General features: G+C 43.2%; 1 protein-coding gene across 3 annotated transcripts in view; it reads left to right on the top strand.

Moving 5' to 3' along the window:
• Positions 1 to 21,828, top strand: part of thap7 (THAP domain containing 7) — a 34,921-nt gene that overhangs the window by 7,288 nt on the left and 5,805 nt on the right. The window contains exons 3-5 of one of the 3 annotated variants that reach the window (XM_065017767.1): positions 567 to 572; positions 19,000 to 19,038; positions 20,052 to 20,152. In XM_065017767.1, coding sequence (XP_064873839.1) covers positions 567 to 572; positions 19,000 to 19,038; positions 20,052 to 20,152 — 146 coding nt within the window. Of the gene's footprint in view, positions 1 to 566; positions 573 to 18,999; positions 19,288 to 20,051; positions 20,153 to 21,828 lie in introns of those variants that run through there. The other 2 variants (XM_065017766.1, XM_065017765.1) reach the window with 2 other exon arrangements.

Raw genomic sequence — 21,828 nt, 5'->3', positions numbered from 1 at the left:
ACTACCAGTCTAACCACTACAAATAATCCTTAGATGACATATGACCCAAAGTGAAATCAGAAAGCCATGTGCAAGGTTTAGGTGCTAAGACAATGAAAACATGTATCTACACACGGCAGTACACGTTAGTGGAAAGCTCATTTGAGCCACCAGTTGTCCACATACAGTACTGGTGTTGCAGAGTGCCCATAGCATGTTTCTTAAAACAATGTTTTCCACCACTGTGGTATTGCAGTTTTGTATTTATATTTTCTAATTCTCTTTATTCTGGCCCATGTGATAACATACTAAAACATGACAAGAAATGATATAATAAAGATCAAAAGAAATTGCAACAATGGTGAACTCCGTTATTTGCATTTATTTTTGTTGAATTATTACTCAAATCATGAATCAACATATTACCCACCGACAGATACGCATTTTACAAAATACATTTAGTGATGAAACAAAAAAAAGAATCATAGACATATTTCAGTGTATTAACTAGAAGGTGAATGGTTGTCACCACTATACAGCTGTCACGCCCTGGCCATAGAGAGGCTTTTATTCTCTATTTTGGTTAGGCCAGGGTGTGACTAGTGTGGGCGTTCTAGTTTCTTTATTTCTATGTTTTTCATTTCTTTGTTTTTGGCCGAGTTGTCTCTGATTGGGAATCATACTTAGGTAGCCTTTTCCCCACCTGTGTTTTGTGGGTAGTTGTTTTCGGTTTAGTGTCTGCACCTGACAGAACTGTTTCATTTGGTTCAACTTTGTTATTTTGTTGCGGTGTTCAGTTTTATTACAAATCATGAACGCCTACCACGCTGCACCTTGGTCTCCTTCTTCATCCGACAACAGCTGTTACAACAGCACACATATTGTATTCAGTGTGTAATTGTTACACTCTTACCACAGTGTTATAATTTAGGCTAACTAAGTATATTGGGCAAATGGCACCTATTACACATTTTCATTCAACCTATGAACATCACTCTGTCTAATTAATCTGTTTATTTTAAATTGTTCAATGGCAATGTCTTATCTAAATGTTCAGTTTGTAGATTCGCGTTCTTCCATGACAGCTATTAGAACGCATTATTTTTGCATGAGTGCTATCAATTCCAGTGAATCCCTGTACGGAGAATGCCATTCTAAAATTCTGAACTACCACTCTGAAACCCCAATGCTAAGAGCAATGGTATCTTCCTAAATCAGCAATATAGTTTTCACAGTCACATTATGCTTCACAATTATTCAAATAACCAAGCCAACCCAGCTACTTACTTACTTGATTAGGCCTTTGGATACCTTACGGAACATAGCCAACCCAGCAACTTCATCTTATTGTAGAACTGTACTCAATGGATAAACCCCCAGATAGTACAGAAATCAACCTTTGAAATGATTGTACATTTTTGTGTCAATGATCGTGTACCAATATTAACTAGAACCACTGTAACAACGATTACAATTTCGTAATCTCCTTGAATAGGGTTTAGGTCATCTGGCAGCCATGTTCCATCCTCATGCTCTGCATCCTCTTGCGTTCCCCGAAATAATTCAAAAGATGAAAACACGTATTTATTCATGACCTTACCACGTTCAGGCCAAGGGTCGTCTCCTACCATAGGGTGGTTGTAACAAATTCCCTTCTGGTGACTGCTATCAGCACCTCACAACCTTGAGCTGCACACTCCACTCCCCATCCCCCCAGGACCGGAGCCTGCAAGTCTAGACACTACCAAAAACCTGCCTCTCAAACTCTCTCTGACCTGAATGACCTGTGCCCTGATATGTTCCTAGGGAGGTTACTAAGGGGCTGGATATCTGCCCATCCTCTTGACTCTGCAGGTCACGCAATTACTTGCAGTCTCCCAATATTTGCAGTCTCCCTGCCAGTGGCAGAGAGCAACATCTGTCTATGCCTATCAACTACTGGACTCACTCATATCTCTGGACTTGTGGGATGGAGTGCATGCCCAAAAACCATCCCCATGTACATTCCTATATTCATCTTCATCTGTGTGTGGTTAAAGTTCCTGTGTGTGTTAACTCTTGGGCTGCTCTTATTCCCCTCTAACCGGGGGCGGTGTCATTGAGTCACAAACCAGCAAAATACGTAGAGCCGGGTTGCTCTCTTTCAGTGGTCATCCCCAACAAAGGCTGTCAGAGCCTTGAGACTGGACCACCTTGCATGCGATAACATTCCTGAGGAAGAGCGAGAAGGTGCGAAAGTTTCGGCCGGATGCAGAGAACATGACAGCTGTGAAGTAGTGGCCCCAGCGCTCGCAGTCCCGGATACATTGATGCGGCTGGAACATCTGGTGGCAGAAGTTGTTAAATTCGGATGCCTTGAGGCCCTGTCTACGCTCTCAGAGGGAATAGTGCTCCTTCTGGTCCTGGAAAACATCAGTGAATTTCTCAATTTCTTCCAGATGGTTAGAATGAATGTACTAGAAGGTTGTCCCATGCACCTTGAATGCAGTCGTTCAGAAAGTAATACAAGTCAAAAACTGTCATCCCTGGAGTTGTACCAGTTTTCCACCAGCAGATTGAGAATGGTGGTGAGGTGCTTGATGGGATGGGTTCCCCTGGTTGTACACTGGGACGTAATCTGGAGCGTGCCTTATTTCATTCTCCTCAAAGAACATGCTCCATGTCAGCCCCTCTAGACAGTCAATGGAGGTGTACTTATTACACAAGTCTGCTGAGACAAACATTTGAGTGTAGGTTGGCCATTCTAAAGTCTGTATGTATAGGGCGTGCCCCTGGTAGTTGGGAATGACCTCTCCTCTTTACTTTACTGACTTTATTGTCCCCATGGGGAAATTTTGAGGCAGTGTCATACATACATTTAAAGTGGGGTTTTAAATACAAAACCAATTGACAACTTTCATAACAGTTACATACTAATAAAAAGAGACTAGCCTGCTGTCCTTACTGGGTCGATAGGAACATTAGCCAGAGCTGTTTAGGAGGGATATGACACAAATTATTGTCTAGTTCTGTTTTTCCTACCGAGCTGTGCCCTATACCTGCACGCAGAGCGGAGTAGTTCAAAGTCCGGGTACAGGGGGTGGCTTGGGTCTAAATTTATTTTGTGAGCCTGACCTTAAAGATCTCATCTAGAAATCAGAAACTTTCTGTCCAAAAATTATGCAGAATAATTAATCCATGCATTTGTCACTTCTAGGTTAGACTACTGCAATGCTCTACTTTCCGGCTACCCGGATAAAGCACTAAATAAACTTCAGTTAGTGCTAAATACGGCTGCTAGAATCCTGACTAGAACCAAAAAATGTGATCATATTACTCCAGTGCTAGCCTCCCTACACTGGCTTCCTGTTAAGGCAAGGGCTCATTTTAATGTTTTACTGCTAACCTACAAAGCATTACATGGGCTTGCTCCTACCTATCTTTCCGAATTGGTCCTGCCGTACATACCTACACGTACGCTACGGTCACAAGACGCAGGCCTCCTAATTGTCCCTAGAATTTCTAAGCAAACAGCTGGAGGCAGGGCTTTCTCCTACAGAGCTCCATTTTTATGGAATGGTCTGCCTACCCATGTGAGAGATGCAAACTCGGTCTCAACCTTTAAGTCTTTACTGAAGACTCATCTCTTCAGTAGGTCATATGATTGAGTGTAGTCTGGCCCAAGAGTGTGAAGGTGAACGGAAAGGCTCTGGAGCAACGAACCGCCCTTGCTGTCTCTGCCTGGCCTGGTTCCCCTCTCTCCACTGGTATTCTCTGCCTCTAACCCTATTACAGGGGCTGAGTCACTGGCTTACTGGTGCTCTTCCTTGCCGTCCCACTTGAGTGGTTTGAGTCACTGACGTGATCTTCCTGTCTGGGTTGGCGCCCCCCCTTGGGTTGTGCCGTGGCGGAGACCTTTGTGGGCTATACTCGGTCTTGTCTCAGGATGGTAAGTTGGTGGTTGAAGATATCCCTCTAGTGGTGCGGGGGCTGTGCTTTGGAAAAGTGGGTGGGGTTATATCCTGCCTGTTTGGCCCTGTCCGGGGGTATCATCGGATGGGGCCACAGTGTCTCCTGACCCCTCCTGTCTCAGCCTCCAGTATTTATGCTGCAGTAGTTTATGTGTCGGGGGGCTAGGGTCAGTCTGTTATATCTGGAGTACTTCTCCTGGCTTATCCGGGGTCCTGTGTGAATTTAAGTATGCTCTCTCTAATTCTCTCTTTATTTCTTTCTCTCTCTCTGAGGACCTGAGCCATAGGACCATGCATCAGGACTACCTGGCATGATGACTCCTTGCTGTCCTCAGTCCACCTGGCCGTGCTGCTGCTCCAGTTTCAACTTTTCTGCCTGCGGCTATGGAACCCTGACCTGTTCACCGGACGTGCTACCTGTCCCAGACCTGCTGTTTTCAGACAGCAGGAGCGGTAGAGATACTCTTAATGATCGGCTATAAAAAGCCAACTGACATTTAGTCCTGAGGTGCTGACTTGTTGCTCCCTCGACAACTTCTGTGATTATTATTATTTGACCATGCTGGTCATTTATGAACATTTGAACATCTTGGCCATGTTCTGTTATAATCTCCACCTGGCACAGCCAGAAGAGGACTGGCCACCCCTCATAGCCTGGTTCCTCTAGGTTTCTTCCTAGGTTTTGGCCTTTCTAGGGAGTTTTTCCTAGCCACCGTGCTTCTACACCTGCATTGCTTGCTGTTTGGGGTTTTAGGCTGGGTTTCTGTACAGCACTTTGAGATATCAGCTGATGCAAGAAGGGCTATATAAATAAATTTGATTTGATCTAGGCTTTTCTGTTTGACTCCAAGTACCTTGCTTGCTGTGGTGATAATCCTTCTCAGCATATTTCCCTGGTTGATAGTGGCATCGCCAAACCAAAAAACAATACAAAAATACAATGAAAACAATACAATGAAACAGAGGCAGTATAATCAACATTAAAAGATCCCAGCTTTTTGGGAAAGTAGTCTCTATTTGACTCTTTTTGTAGGTCAGGTCTGTACATTTATGCAACTGAAGCTTATTGTTCAAGAGGTCACCCAGATATTTGTATTCCTCTATAATCTCTATGTTGCAGAGGTAGGTGTTGTACACTTCCTGAAGTCTATGCACATCTCTTTGGTCTTGTTGATATTGAGGACCAAGTGTGATTTGTCACACTACTCTACAAAGTAATTTAGGACCGGGCCATGGTGTTCCTTGTCATCAGGCTGATCAAGGCAGTGTCATCAGCAAACTTAACGAGGTGCCTGTCAGGATGGGAACTAGTACAACTATTAGTGTACAAGATGTACAGGAGTGGGGACAAAACACATCCTCGAGGGGAGCCTGTGTTGGTGGTGCGTATTTCCGACACGTGGGGACCTAGTTTGACCCGCTGTGACCTCTGGCTCAGGAAGTCCAACAGCCACAAAACCAGCCCCTAATCTAAGGATAAGTCCCTAATGAGTCTCTGTGCCAGAATGTAAGGCTGGATTGTGTTGAAGGCAAAGGAAAAGTCAACAAACAGAACCTTGACATTGGATTTGGCACCCTCTAGATGTCTATAGACCATGTTGAGGAGAGTAAGAATGGCATCATCAACTCCTCTGGTGGGCTGATAGGCAAACTGAAATGGGTCAAGGAGCTTCTGGGTGACGCTGAAAATGACTTTTCACAATTTTCTCAAACCATTTCATTACTAAGAATTTCAAGGCGACAGGGTGGTAGTCATTCACCACAGAGGGATTAGATGCTTTAGGAATGGGTATAATTATTGAGTTTTTCCACAATACTGGCATGTGTTGCTGGTCAAGTGAGGATTGGAAAATGTCTATAAAAACACCAGCCAGTTGTTCAGCACAGTGCTTTAACACATGTCCACTTATTTTGTCTGGGCCTGGGCTTTAGTGTCCGTTACACCCCCTGAGCAACTTCAAAACATCAGCCTGTTTAACATCAACCCTCTCAAACATTTGTAATGATGCTTCCATTTGTTTTACCTCTGACACAATGTCGTCAGATTCAAATCTTGAGAAGAAAACATTCAGTTCATTAGCCATGTTCTGGCCCTCATGTCTCTCAAGGTCAGCTTTGGATTTTCCTCTGCCTATGTGGGAGGCACTAGCCATGGATTTAATCCCTTGCCAGGCCACCCTTGAGTTTCCTGAGGAGAGGGTCCTCTCTACCCTTTGCTTGTATGCACCCCTGTAGACCAAATACCTCCCACATGGTACAGTCAAAACACCCCTGGAGACCAAATACCTCCCACATAGTACAGTAAAATACCTCCCATATAGTACAGTCAAAACACCCCTGGAGACCAAATACTTCCCACATAGTACAGTAAAATACCTCCCACATAGTACAGTAAAATACCTCCCATATAGTACAGTCAAAACACCCCTGGAGACCAAATACCTCCCACATAGTACAGTAAAATACCTCCCACATAGTACAGTAAAATACCTCCCACATAGTACAGTAAAATACCTCCCACATAGTACAGTAAAATACCTCCCATATAGTACAGTCAAAACACCCCTGGAGACCAAATCCCTCCCACATAGTACAGTCAAAACACCCCTGGAGACCAAATACCTCCCACATAGAACAGTCAAAACACCCCTGGAGACCAAATACCTCCCACATAGAACAGTCAAAACACCCCTGGAGACCAAATTCCTCCCACATAGTACAGTCAAAACACCCCTGGAGACCAAATACCTCCCACATAGAACAGTCTAAACACCCCTGGAGACCAAATTCCTCCCACATAGTACAGTAAAATACCTCCCACATAGTACAGTAAAATACCTCCCACATAGTACAGTCAAAACACCCCTGGAGACCAAATACCTCCCACATAGAACAGTCAAAACACCCCTGGAGACCAAATTCCTCCCACATAGTACAGTAAAATACCTCCCACATAGTACAGTAAAATACCTCCCACATAGTACAGTCAAAACACCCCTGGAGACCAAATACCTCCCACATAAAACAGTCAAAACACCCCTGGAGACCAAATACCTCCCACATAGTACAGTAAAATACCTCCCACATAGTACAGTCAAAACACCCCTGGAGACCAAATACCTCCCACATAGTACAGTCAAAACACCCCTGGAGACCAAATACCTCCCACATAGTACAGTAAAATACCTCCCACATAGTACAGTCAAAACACCCCTGGAGACCAAATACCTCCCACATAGTACAGTCAAAACACCCCTGGAGACCAAATACCTCCCACATAGTACAGTAAAATACCTCCCACATCGTACAGTCAAAACACCCATGGAGACCAAATACCTCCCACATAGTACAGTCAAAACCCCCCTGGAGACCAAATAGCTCCCACATAGTACAGTCAAAACACCCTTGGAGACAAGTGATACTGTTGTCGTTCCAGATCTGGACAGTTTTAAATGTAAGTTTCTCCCTCTCCAGGAGCAGACAGTAGGTTAGCCTGAGGTAGACAACATTGTGGTCTGATGTCCACAGGGTAGGTCTGGTGGTGGCAGAGTAAGCATTTTGGTATGGTTCCATAGCACATATCAAGAGCCTTATTTTTCCTAGTGTGACATTTCACATACTGGTGGTACATGCGCAGGACCTTTTGCAAAGTACAGTTGTTAAAATCCCCCAAAATACATTTGGGTGTGTCGGGGGAGATAGATTCCAGTTTCTGTGAGAGATTATAAATAATCTCTGATGCTTTTGCTATATTAGCTTTTGGTTGAACGTACACAACAGTAAAAAACTATTGGGGGAACTCACGGGGCAGAGAGTAGGGTCACAGTGACACAGACAGCAGTTGGATGTCGGGGGTACAGAGTCTCTCTCTTACCAGGATCCATTTACACCACTGGTCCCTGACAAGCAGGCAGACGCTCCCGCCGTGATGTTCCCTGTGACGGTCAGATCAGGGTCCGCTCTGACCAGTGTGAAGCCGACCGGCTCCACTTCCCTGACTGGGCCTCTAGCCAAGTCTCAGTAAACGCCAGCAAAGAGGCCTCCTGGTATTTGTGTTGGAAGCGCAGATTCGCTGACAGTTCATCCGCTTTCCACCTCAGTGACTTGGCATTGGTGGGTAAAGGTCTTTGTTTTATTTGTCTGATTCCCCTGTGTTTTCCATGTTTGCATTTGGGTTTTATAATCCACTCGCAGAAAATCAGGGATTAGATAGGCCATTGGGATATCCATTGTGTTTGTGTTTGAGTTGCATTGTAGTAGGAACTTTCTGCTGTATTGGATTTTGCTACCAGCAGCATTTTCCTAATTTAGTCCGTTTGTAGAGTATGTACATGATCAACAAGATCAGTCCAACACCCCACCACTGTAAAACCATTGTTGACCGATGGTTTACAAAGTGTACAAATTAAAAACATAAAAGAACGCCACACACTGTCACCCCCCCCACCACCACCACCACTCTGGTCAGCAGGTTACCGTTCTGGTCCAGCTGGGCGATGACTTTCTTGCTGCCGTCTTTGTGCCCCAAGACCCCCTCCTCTCTGGTCACCTTCTCTCCGTTGGGGCTGACGGATACTGCTGAGCTCTCCATGTTTTGGTCTCCATGTTGAGGGATATGAGCTCTTGTAGCAGCCACTCCGCAAACTGGAGGTCCTTTCGTAGCGCACAGCCCGCCAGGCTGAGAGTGTGCAGATGCCTATCATCTATCTTCATGGCCTCCACGACTTTGGCAAGTTCCTCTGGCCCATAACTCCCTCGTCTGGCCACCCCAACACTGCCATGACCCACCAGTACAACACGTCTGTCTGGTTAACAGGTATGAGAGCCCCTGAGGAGTGTAAAGACATTGAGACAAACCTCTAACAGCCATGTTTTTACTTTCACCACCCAAATGAGTCACTTAGCTTCTGGTCGAACAAAGGGACCAAATTATTTTCAAACCACCATCACAGTACTTTCTTACTATAATATGGCTACCACTGACATTTCCAAACAGTCAACACTGTTACTTAGACGTGATAAGGGCTTTCATGGGCCACAACATGGCACTGCACAGACTTTCTCAGGCTCAACATGATCATGTAAATCAGCACTGGATCTAGCACCATTTGAGGATGTTAGTGAGGAGACGAGGGCTGTGGTCCAAACACTTAAAAGACACACTCGTCCACTTACCCTTACCCTTGCCTTATGCCCTTGGGGGAATCCATTTTGCCACCTTGGAGGGTGGTCCAAATGATTAGCCAAGCAAGGGAAGTTTGTAGTGTTGTTTTTAGTTGGCTTTGCGAGTGTACAATTATACTCACACCGGGGCCTGAAACTCCCCATAATAAAATTTGCGACGATTGTACATCCGCAAAGAAAAGTCAGCAAAAACTTTTAAAAAGCATCAACGGAGAAGTCAACATACAAGTGTAAGTAAAGATGAATGTAAATCAGTTAGAAATTGTGCTACTAATGCATGATGGCACAAACACGCCTCGTAAAAAGTACATTGGTTTTTGCTTGGTTATCTTTTGAAAATTGTAGAAATAAAATAATTTTCCTTCTTCAGAAGTTCCAACTAGGCAGGCTAACGTTAGTTAGCTAATTAATTTGCTAGCTATCATACAGTATGCATATATTAATCATTATAAATGTAATATAAGTAGACATGCACAAATAATTGACTATAGCGCATATAAAAGCACCCACAAGCAACCGGTGGCTGAAAACACAATCATTGCGGGATGAATGAGTGACGAATTTCCGGCCAAGGGTGATCCATTTAAAAATCCTTCCTTCCACCCTCGCCCCTTGCCCTGCAAATACTAAATTGAAAAAAACAATATATAATGTTACACAATTTAAATAACTGCCTTCAACACGAATGTTGAAATAATTCTGGCCAACAGAATATATATATATATATATATACACACAGTGGGGAGAACAAGTATTTGATACACTGCCGATTTTGCAGGTTTTCCTACTTACAAAGCATGTGGAGGTCTGTAATTTTTTATCATAGGTACACTTCAACTGTGAGAGATGGAATCTAAAACAAAAATCCAGAAAATCACATTGTATGATTTTTAAGTAACTGAGTCAGGTTTGTAGGCCTCGTTGCTCGCACATGCTTTTTCAGTTCTGCCTACAAATTTTCTATAGAATTGAGGTCTAGGCTTTGTGATGGCCACTCCAATACCTTGACTTTGTTGTCCTTAAGTTGTCCCCAATTTGTAAGTCGCTCTGGATAAGAGCGTCTGCTAAATGACTTAAATGTAAATGTAAATGTTAAGTCATTTTGCCACAACTTTGGAAGTGTGCTTGGGGTCATTGTCCATTTGGAAGACCCATTTGCGACCAAGCTTTAACTTCCTGACTGATGTCTTGATGCTGCTTCAATATATCCACATAATGTTGTCCTCATGGTGCCATCTATTTTGTGAAGTGCACCAGTCCCTCCTTCAGAAAAGCACCCCCACAACATGATGCTGCCACCCTCATGCTTCACGGTTGGGATGGTGTTCTTTGGCTTGCAAGCCTCCCCCTTTTTCCTCCAAACATAACAATGGTCATTACAGCCAAACTGTTCTATTTTTGTTTCATCAGACCAGAGGACATTTCTCCAAAAAGTATGATCTTTGTCCCCATGTGCAGTTGCAAAACGTAGTCTGGCTTTTTTATGGCGGTTTTGGAGTAGTGGCTTCTTCTTTGCTGAACGGCCTTTCAGGTTATGTTGATATAGGACTCGTTTTACTGTGGATATATCCAAGATGGCGTAGCAGTCAGACGTCTTTGTCCTGTCTTGTCCCATGTGTATATATATCTTTTTCTTTGCATTCTTTTTTAACATTTTTTCCTAAACCTCAACTTCAAAATACTCTCCTGCAACCTGCCTCACCCAATGTGGTGTGGATTTGTATATAAGTATTTCTACTTACCTCTGAACTGGAATACCTCAACTGAAGCTAGCTAGCTAACTAGCTACCAGCTATCAGTCAGCTAACCACTGCTAGCTGTCATCAGCTAACCTTTAGCTCGGAAAGCTCTCACCAGTTCGTACAACGCGTTTCAAACCAGAGCATACCGGACCTATTTTTCTCTCCATATCCCCAAATTCCTACCACAAACTCTGGGCTCACTCCTGGGCTACAATATCCGGACCCCTTCTACTGCCGGTACGGGGAACGGAACCCCGCCCATCCTCTACGACTGGAACACCGACCTAATCTGCCCGAGGATTCCAACAGGCCCCTCAGGTGCGACGTCCACTGAAGGCCCATTCTGCTAACCTGCTAGCTACCTAGAGCTACTTGGAACCCTACTAATTCCACGTCTGATCTATCGACGTCACCGCATGAAGAGGCAAAAACAGACTTACCCCCATCGTGACGTCCCCCATAGGCTAACTTGCTAGCCCCGGTCTGCTAACTGCTAGCTTGCCTGCCCCGGTCTGCTAACTGCTAGCTTGCCTGCCCCGTTCTGCTAACTTGCTAACCCGGTCTGCTAACTGCTAGCCCCTACTAACTGCTTGCTTGCTAACCCGGTCTGCTAACTGCTAGCTTGTTTACCCCCGGCCTACTAACTGTTAGCGTGTTAGCATCGGCCTGCTAACTGTTTGAATCGCCGTGTCCCCAGTCAGCCCAACCACTCACTGGACCCATATGTTCACTTGGCTACTCATGCCTCTCTCTAATATCAATATGCCTTGTCCATTACTGTCCTGGTTAGTGATTACTGTCTTATTTCACTGTAGAGCCTCTAGCCCTGCTCAATATTCCTTAACCAACCATGTTGTTCCACCTCCTACATATGTGATGACATCACCTGGTTTAAACATCTCTAGAGACTATATCTCTCTCATCATTCCTCAATGCCTAGGTTTACCTCCAGTGTACTCACATCCTACCTTACCTTTGTCTGTACACTATGCCTTGAATCTATGCTATCGTGCCCAGAAACCAGCTCCTTTTACTCTCTGTTCTGAACGTGCTAGACGGCCAGTTCGTATAGCATTTAGCCGTACCCTTATCCTACTTCTCCTCTGTTCCTCTGGTGATGTAGAGGTTAATCCAGGTCCTGCAGTGCCTAGCTCCACTCCCACTCCCCAGGTGCTCTCATTTGTTGACTTCTGTAACCGTAAAAGCCTTGGTTTCATACATGTTAACATTAGAAGCCTACTCCTTAAGTTTGTTTTACTCACTGCTTCAGCATACTCTGCCAAGCCGGATGTCTTAGCCGTGTCTGAATCCTGGTTTAGGAAAACCACCAAAAACCCTGAAATCTCCATTGCTAACCATAACATTTTCCGCCAAGATAGAACTGCCAAAGGGGGCGGTGTTGCAATCTACTGCAAAGATAGCCTGCAGAGTTCTGTATTACTATCCAAGTCTGTACCCAAACAATTTGAGCTTCTACTTCTAAAAATACACCTTTCCAGAAACAAGTCTCTCCCTGTTGGCGCTTGCTATAGACCTCCCTCTGCCCCCAGCTGTGCCCTCGATACCATATGTGAATTGATTGTCCCCCATCTATCTTCTAAACTCGTGCAACTAATTGAGGGCCCTCGGAGTGTGGTGTCAGGAAAATAACCTTACACTCAACGTCAACAAAACTAAGGAGATGATTGTGGACTTCAGGAAACAGCAGAGGGAACACCCCCCTATCCACATCGATGGAACAGTAGTGGAGAGGGTAGTAAGGTTTTAAGTTCCTCGGCATACACATCACAGACAAACTGAATTGGTCCACTCACACAGACAGCATTGTGAAGAAGGCGCAGCAGCGCCTCTTCAACCTCAGGAGGCTGAAGAAATTCGGCTTGTCACCAAAAGCACTCACAAACTTCTACAGATGCACAATCGAGAGCATCCTGGCGGGCTGTATCACCGCCTGGTACGGCAACTGCTCCGCCCACAACCGTAAGGCTCTCCAGAGGGTAGTGAGGTCTGCACAACGCATCACCGGGGGCAAACTACCTGCCCTCCAGGACACCTACACCACCCGATGTTACAGGAAGGCCATAAAGATCATCAAGGACATCAACCACCCGAACCACTGGCTGTTCACCCCGCTATCATCCAGAAGGCGAGGTCAGTACAGGTGCATCAAAGCTGGGACCGAGAGACTGAAAAACAGCTTCTATCTCAAGGCCATCAGACTGTTAAACAGCCACCACTAACACTGAGTGGCTGCTGCCAACACACTGACTCAACTCCAGCCACTTTAATAATGGGAATTGATGGGAAATGATGTAAAATATATCACTAGCCACTTTAAACAATGCTACCTAATATAATGTTACATACCCTACATTATTCATCTCATATGTATACGTATATACTGTACTCTATATCATCTACTGCATCCTTATGTAATACATGTATCACTAGCCACTTTAACTATGCCACTTTGTTACATACTCATCTCATATGTATATACTGTACTCGATACCATCTACTGTATCTTGCCTATGCTGCTCTGTACCATCACTCATTCATATATCTTTATGTACATATTCTTTATCCCCTTACACTGTGTATAAGACAGTAGTTTTGGAATTGTTAGTTAGATTACTTGTTGGTTATTACTGCATTGTCGGAACTAGAAGCACAAGCATTTCGCTACACTCGCATTAACATCTGCTAACCATGTGTATGTGACAAATAAAATTTGATTTGATTTGAACTAGGTGACCTAAACTGGGACATGCTTAACACCCCGGCCATCCTACAATCCAAGCTTGATGCCATCAATCTCACACGAATGATCAATTAACCTACCAGGTACAACTCCAAATCCGTAAACACGGGCACCCTCATAGATGTCATCCTAACTAACTCGCCCTCCAAATACTCTGCTGTTTTCAATCAAGATCTCAGCGATCACTGCCTCATTGCCTGCGACCAAACGAACCACCCCTCATCACTGTCAAACGCTCCCTAAAACACTTCTGCGAGCATGCCTTTCTAATCGACCTGGCCGGGGTATCCTGGAATGACATTGACCTCATCCCGTCAGTAGATGATGCCTGGCTATTCTTTAAAAGTGCCTTCCTCACCATCTTAAATAAGCATGCTCCATTCAAAAAATGTAGAACTAGGAATAGATATAGTCCTTGGTTCACTCCAGACCTGTCTGCCCTTGACCAGCACAAAAACATCCTGTGGCGTTCTGCATTAGCATCGAATAGCCCCCGTGATATGCAACTTTTCAAGGAAGTTAGGAACACATATACTCAGGCAGTTAGGAAAGCTAAGCCTAGCTTTAGGCTAGCTTTTTTCAAACAGAAATATGCATCCTGTTGTACTAACTCAAAAAAGTTCTGGGACACTATAAAGTCCATGGAGAATAAGAGCACCTCCTCCCAGCTGCCCACTGCTCTGAGGCTAGGAAACACTGTCACCACCGATAAATCCACTATAATTGAGAATTTCAATAAGCATTTCTCTACGGCTGCCCATGCTTTCCACCTGGCTACCCCTAACCCGGTCAACTGCCCGGCACCCTCCACAGCAATCCGCCAAAGCCCCCACCATTTCTCCTTCACCCAAATCCAGATAGCTGATGTTCTGAAGGAGCTGCAAAATCTGGACCCCTACAAATCAGCCAGGCTAGACAATCTGGACCCTCTCTTTCTAAAATTATCTGCTGAAATTGTTGCAACCCCTATTACTAGCCTGTTAAACCTCTCTTTTGTATCGTCTGAGATTCCCAAAGATTGGAAAGCTGCCGCGGTCATCCCCCTCTTCAAAGGGGGTGACACTCTAGACCCAAACTGCTACAGACCTATATCTATCCTACCCTGTCTTTCTAAGGTCTTCGAAAGCCAAGTTAACAAACAGATTACCGACCATTTCGAATCCCACCGTACCTTCTCTGATCTGCAATCTGGTTTCAGAGCTGGTCATGGGTGCACCTCAGCCACGCTCAAGGTTCTAAACGACATCATAACCGCCATCGATAAGAGACATTACTGTGCAGCCGTATTCATCGACCTGGCCAAGGCTTTCGACTCTGTCAATCACCACATTCTTATTGGCAGACTCGACAGCCTTGGTTTCTCAAATGATTGCCTCGCCTGGTTTACCAACTACTTCTCAGACAGAGGTCACTGTGTCAAATCGGAGGGCCTGTTGTCCAGCCCTCTGGCAGTCTCTATGGGGGTGCCACAGGGTTCAATCCTCAGGCCGACTCTCTTCTCTGTATACAACAATGAGGTTGCTCTTGCTGCTGGTGATTCTCTGATACACCTCTATGCAGACGACACCATTTTGTATACTTCTGGCCCCTCTTTGGACACTGTGTTAACTAACCTCCAGACGAGCTTCAATGCCATACAACTCTCCTTCCATGGCCTCCAACTGCTCTTAAACGCAAGTAAAACTAATTGCATGCTATTCAACCGATCACTGCCCGCACCTGCTGGCCCGTCCAGCATCACTACTCTGGACGGTCCTGACTTAGAATATGTGGACAACTACAAATACCTAGGTGTCTGGTTAGACTGTAAACTTTCCTTCCAGACTCACATTAAGCATCTCCAATCCAAAATTAAATCTAGTCAGCTTCCTATATAACAACAAAGCATCCTTCACTCATGCTGCCAAACATACCCTCGTAAAACTGACCATCCTACCGATCCTCGACTTTGGTGATGTCATCTATAAAATAGCCTCCAACACTCACAACACTCACAGTGCTGGAGCTGTGCTTTGGGTCATTGTCCTGTTGTAGGAGGAAATTGGCTCCAATTAATTGCCGTCTACAGGGTATGGCATGGCGTTGTAAAATGGAGTGATAGCCTTCCTTCTTCAAGATCCCTTTTACCCTGTACAAATCTCCCACTTTACCACCACTAAAGCACCCTCAGATCATCACATTGCCTCCACCATGCTTGACAGACGGCGTCAAGCACTCCTCCAGCATATTTTCATTTTTTCTGCGTCTCACGGATGTTCTTCTTTGTGATCCAAACACCTCAAACTTATATTTGTCTGTCCCTAACACTTTTTTACAATCTTCCTCTGTCTGGTGTCTGTGTTATTTTGCCCATCTTAATATTTTATTTTTATTGGCCAGTCTGAGATATGTTTTTTCTTTTCAACTCTGCCTAGAAGGTCAGCATCCTGGAGTCACCTCTTCACTTTTGAGGGTTGAGACTGGTGTTTTGCGGGTACTATTTAATTAAGCTGCCAATTGAGGACTTGTGAGGCGTCTGTTTCTCAAACTAGACACTCTAATGTAACTATTCTTTTGCTCAGTTGTGCACCGGGGCCTTCCACTCCTCTTTCTATTCTGGTTAGAGCCCGTTTGCTCTGTTCTGTGAAGGGAGTAGTACACAGCATTGTACCAGATCTTCAGTTTCTTGAATGGAATAGCCTCCATTTCTCAGAACAAGAATAGACTGACGAGTTTCAGGAGAAAGTTATTTGTTTCTGGACATTTTGAGCCTGTAATCAAACCCACAAATGCTGATGCTCCAGATACTCAGCTAGTCTAAAGGCCAGTTTTATTGCTTCTTTAATCAGAACAAGTTTTCAGCTGTGCTAACATAATTGCAAAATGGTTTTGTAATGATCAATTAGCCTTTGAAAATTATCAAATTGGATTAGCTAACACAACGTGCCATTGGAACACAGGAGTGATGGTTGCTGATAATGGGCCTCTGTACGCCTATGTAGATATTGCATTAAAAAATCTGCAGTTTCCAGCTACAATAGTCATTTACAACATTAACAATGTCTACACTGTATCTCTGATCAATTTGATGTTATTTAATGGCCCAACAATTTGCATTTCTTTCAAAAACAAGGACATTTCTAAGTGGCCCCAAACTTTTGAACGGTAGTGTACATACAGGTTCAATATTATGTGCATTTATAAATTATTAATAGCTGCAGGTAAATAGTGGCTCACTATTTAGCAAGCACGGACTTTTTTTATAACCCATTTAATAATGGTTTATAATGAATTTACAAATGATTAAATAACCATTGTTAACGTCATACAAACGGTTTAGAAACCATTTACAAATGAAACCATATTGTAAAGTGTTTTACTCATAAATGTAATTTCTTATAAATTCCAAGACACTCCCTAGAGTACCAAATATGATATGTTTTTATTAAGGTTAGGTATATGCTTTTGTCTTATTTATATAAGAACATTCCAACCTGGTTTAGCATGATCTATTCCATTATGGCATGATTCCACTATTTGTATTATTTGCATGACTTTCATTGAGAGACTTTTTTTTAAGGCAAACCGCTAATTCCACTTTGTGGCTAATCCTTATTGTGGCTAGCTTCACGTGGGTGGGTCCGACCACCATTAATCAAGTAAGAACTGTCTTATAAATTAGGGTTATTTTAGATGATAACTAGCTAGATAGGTGGGTCCGACCTAGCTAGTTATCTAAAATAACCCTAATTTATAAGACAGTTCTTACTTGATTAATGGTGGTCGGACCCACCTATGTGAAGCTATCCACAATAAGGATTAGCCACAACAGTGGAATTTGCTGTTCGCCTTCAAAATACAAGTATCTCATTGAAAGTGATGGAAATTAATACAAATAGTGGAATCATGCCATAATGGAATAGATCATGCTAAACGAGGTTGGAATATTCCTGTATAAATTCAACAAAATACAATTTGTTTATTTGACAAGAATCTGTTTTAATTACACTTGATATATTATACTTTAGAATTGCATTTGTATTTTATTTAACCAGGTAAACTAGTTGAGAACAAGTTCTCATTTACAACTGCGATCTGGCCAAGATAGAGCAAAGCAGTGCGACAAAAACAACTGCACAGAGTTACACATGGAATTAAAAAGCGTAGTCAATAACACAATAGAAAAAAATAGAAAGTCTATATACAGTGTGTGCAAATGGCGTGAGGAGGTAAAGGCAATAAATAGGCCATAGTAGCGTTGGGGGCATATTTCACTGTACAGCCTTACCTGTGGATTTTGAATCAATGACATGGGGTATCAGTCTACTCGGTGACAGCGAGAGAACATTAGCGTCGTAGCTCTTATTGCGGGACTCTGAAACCATTGTGAATTGAGACACATTTATTGTACTATTCCAGAGAATAAAAATTACAACGTGGATGTTTTGGAGCCTGATAACTATTGAGGACTTTGGGAAAGGCATTTGGGTGCTAAGTATTTAATTCTTTATTTTATTTAACTCGGCAAGTCAGTTAAGAACAAATTCTTATTACAATGACAGCCTACCGGGCAACAGTGGGTTAACTGCCTTCTTCAGGGACAGAACAGATGTTTACCTTGTTAGCTCGGGAATTCAAACCAGCAACCTTTCGGTTACTGGCCCAACACTCTAACCACTAGGCTAACTTACCTGCCACCCCTAGTAGACTGATACCCAATCCTTAGTGCAATATGAACGTCAATACGCACAATAGGCTAACTGGGGAGGTGATTTCCCACAGTCAAAGTCCCGCAATAGGAGCTACGAAAGGTCAAACGCAAATTCCACTTTGTGGCTTATCCTTATTGTGGCTAGCTTCACAACACATAACACGGTCCGGTCCGGTCAAGCATACCAGACAGATGAAGCTAGCTGGATGCTTATAACGTTAGCTTTGGGCAACAAACAGGGTAGCTGGCTAGCTAGTTGTTTCAATAGGAGAAGAACAAGTGGCTACCTAGCTAATACTTGCTCACATGGATTCCTAAATTATTGCTAAGAATATTGAAAATTACTGCAATTTCTACTGGTCATTGTTTTCAGGCTGGTTTAATTTGTGCTAGCTATGTACCAAGCTAAAGCTAGCTACCCCATAAGTTGCTAATAACGCCTGTATCAAATATATTTGTAAACATTGTTTATCCTGCTCGTTTGATTCTGATCTAATTTCAAATGCTCACACAGACGTTTTCCCTTTCAGTTGAACGAATAATAGCTTATTACCAAAGCAGTATTGCACAGCAGTGATCATAATGGTGGCGCTTGGCTTGTACATGCAAATTCAGCACACACAACATTCTATAATATAACTGTGTTATTTGACGTGTCAAATTAAATGTGTATTTATTTTTTGACACGCAAAGACCCAAACTGCGTTCCATAGAATTCTACTGTCTGAAAAGGTACATACGCTTCTGACCCGGCACCGTTTTTACTAAAAACTGTCAGGTTCGAACGTTGAACAAAACCAGCAACAGGTCTTTAAAAACAATTTGATTGGATATTAACAAACGCAAACTACCTCGCCTACCACCTACATACATTCATTGGCTACATAGAAAGGAGGCGGGATTTATGGTAGACTAGTCGTCGTCGCAGGGGAGGAAGAGCAAGACGGACATCTTGGTGAGGTCGAAAGATTGAGTGCTAAGGTATTCTTTAAATAATTAACTTTTACAAATATAAACTACATAACGGTATACTATATGTGTTAATAGTCAAACTGTTGTTGAAATATGGACAGCATTGACGGCGGTCAGCTTCAACCACAGTCGTTTCTGAGCTAGCCAGTCGTTAGCTAGCTTGCTGGCTTACAACTTCTGTACGTTAGCTAGCTAACAGTCTTGCTGCTTGAAATTAATGTGTTTTGGGGCGATGATATTGCCAATGTAAAAAAATAACATGCAATGTTTGCTTGCTAAGAGTAGTTAACCTAAAGAGCTCCTGGGTCATTAATCGTGTCATCTTTTTATGATGAAACAAGCGCTTTCCTTCCCTGGACAGGCAAGGCAAATTGTGCGAGTTTGACTGTGATAAGTTGTGCTCGATTTAGCTTGGAAGGCTAGCCGGGTGGGCGTGGTGTAAATGTTTGGGACCATTCAATCGGCTGGCACATCGGGCTGTGACTTAAATCGAGTGCACCTACTTCTATTTATTGCAGCAAGCACAAATGTAAATGGGTATGGACCATAATAACGAATTAATGCACACGGTTTAGTATTTGGGAAATTGACTACAGCATAGGTACCTTCATTGTCAAATAATGAATATGTTTCATGTTATTAATTTATTTAATTAACCCTTAAATAAATTATTTTATTCAAACGAATTAGTTACCCTACACATGAACTTATATGGTATGTCAGAGAATGGTTTATCTATAGATGGCTATAATAACACCTGTTTTCCCCCTCAGCTTGCCAGCTATCCTGCTCAGATGCCTAGACACTGCTCTGCAGGTGGATGCAAATCCCGTGACACCAGGGAAAATCGTAAGGCTGGCATTACCTTTCACAGGTAAGTGGATCCAATATAATTTTACCTAAGCATTAAGACGATGGCCTCTATTTTCGTCTGGCGCTAAGGAGGCGCAAGTGTCAAACGCACGTTAGTTTGCAATTTTGTCATGTAAAAATTGTCGCACTGGCATTTTCAAGCCCTAACACCAGGTTTGGCAATTTACCTGTACAGTGCCTTGCAAAAGTATTCATCCCCCTTGGTCTTTTTCCTATTTTGTTGCATTACAACCTGTAATTTAAATGGATTTCTATTTGGATTTCATGTAATGGACATATACAAAATAGTCCAAATTGGTGAAGTGAAATGGAAAAACTTTGAAAAGTGGTGTGCATATGTATTCACCCCCTTTGGTTGCACCAGATCTTATTTAGGGGCTTCATAGCAATTACCTTCAGAAGTCACATAATTAGTTAACTAAGCGGCACTATGAGGACCAAGGAGCCCTCCAAACAGGTCATGGACAACGTTATGGAGAAGTACAGATCAGGGTTGTTCAGAAAACAAGCCTGAAACCATGTCGAATGATTGTTGACATCTAGCGGAAGCCATAAGAACGGAAATCTGGGCCCTAACCAATTACACAGTCAATAGGCATTCAATGGAAAACCACTCACAGCAAAATAATTCCACTTCCTAGATGGATTTTCCTCTGGTTTTTGCCTGCCATATCAGTTATATTATACTCGCAGACATTATTTTAACACTTTTAGAAACTTCAGAGTTTTCTCTATCCAATGCATGTCCTAGCTTCTGGGCCTGAGTAACAGGCAGTTTACGTTGGACACCTCATTCATCCGAATTTCCGAATACTGCCCCCTATCACTAAAAAGTTCATCAGAGAGGCAACAAAGAGACCAAAGATTAACTTGAAGGAGCTGCAGAGCTTCACAGCGGAGATTTGAGTATATGTCTATAGGACCACTTTAAGCTATAGACTCCACAGAGCTGGGCTTTACGTTAGAGTGGCCAGAAAAAAAAGCCATTGCCCAAAGAAAAAAAATTGCAAGCACGTTTGGTGTTTGCCAAAAGGCATATGGGAGACTCCCCAAACATATGGAAGAAGGTACTCTGGTCAGGTGAGACTAAAATTGAGCTTTTTGGCCATCCAAAAAAATATATTTTAATTCCAGGTTGTAAGGCAACAAAATAGGAAAAATGCCCAGGGGGGTGAAGCCACTGTATAATGTCAGCTCGCTTGCGCTGATGTGGCAGATACGGCAATATTTGAGGTGTGTCCTTAAAAACAAGTGAAAATTCCATGCAGCACTAATGGGAAGTTTTAAGACCCACAAAAAGGTAACGGTAACGCAGGTAATAATGGCATGTATTTTGCGAGTGGAAGCATAGCGTATCCTATCCATGATACACAGTGCCCATGGAATGAGAAGTTTATTTTGTACTGGCGATTTTCATAGGCTTGTATTTAGAAACCAACTAATGGTCCCCCCCCCTGGTTTAACAGCATCGCACAGGTGTCTTTTTATCCTGGCCATTAGCCAAGTAGCCTATGAATAAAGGGGTTTAAATGGTCTACCTTAATATTTGAAATATTATGCAGGTTTTTGCCCTCGTGCTTTTTCGTTGTTTACAATTCACACAATTCACATGCTTGTTCGTCCCCATTTTCAAAGAGTGCCCCTTGTCGGATTACCAAAGACGCGCTCCAGTCCAAA

Source organism: Oncorhynchus nerka, linkage group LG4 (assembly GCF_034236695.1).
Source record: "Oncorhynchus nerka isolate Pitt River linkage group LG4, Oner_Uvic_2.0, whole genome shotgun sequence".
Classification (NCBI taxonomy): Eukaryota; Metazoa; Chordata; class Actinopteri; order Salmoniformes; family Salmonidae; genus Oncorhynchus; species Oncorhynchus nerka.
Note: the sequence above shows the minus strand (reverse complement) of the source record. Positions and strands in the feature narration are given on the sequence as shown.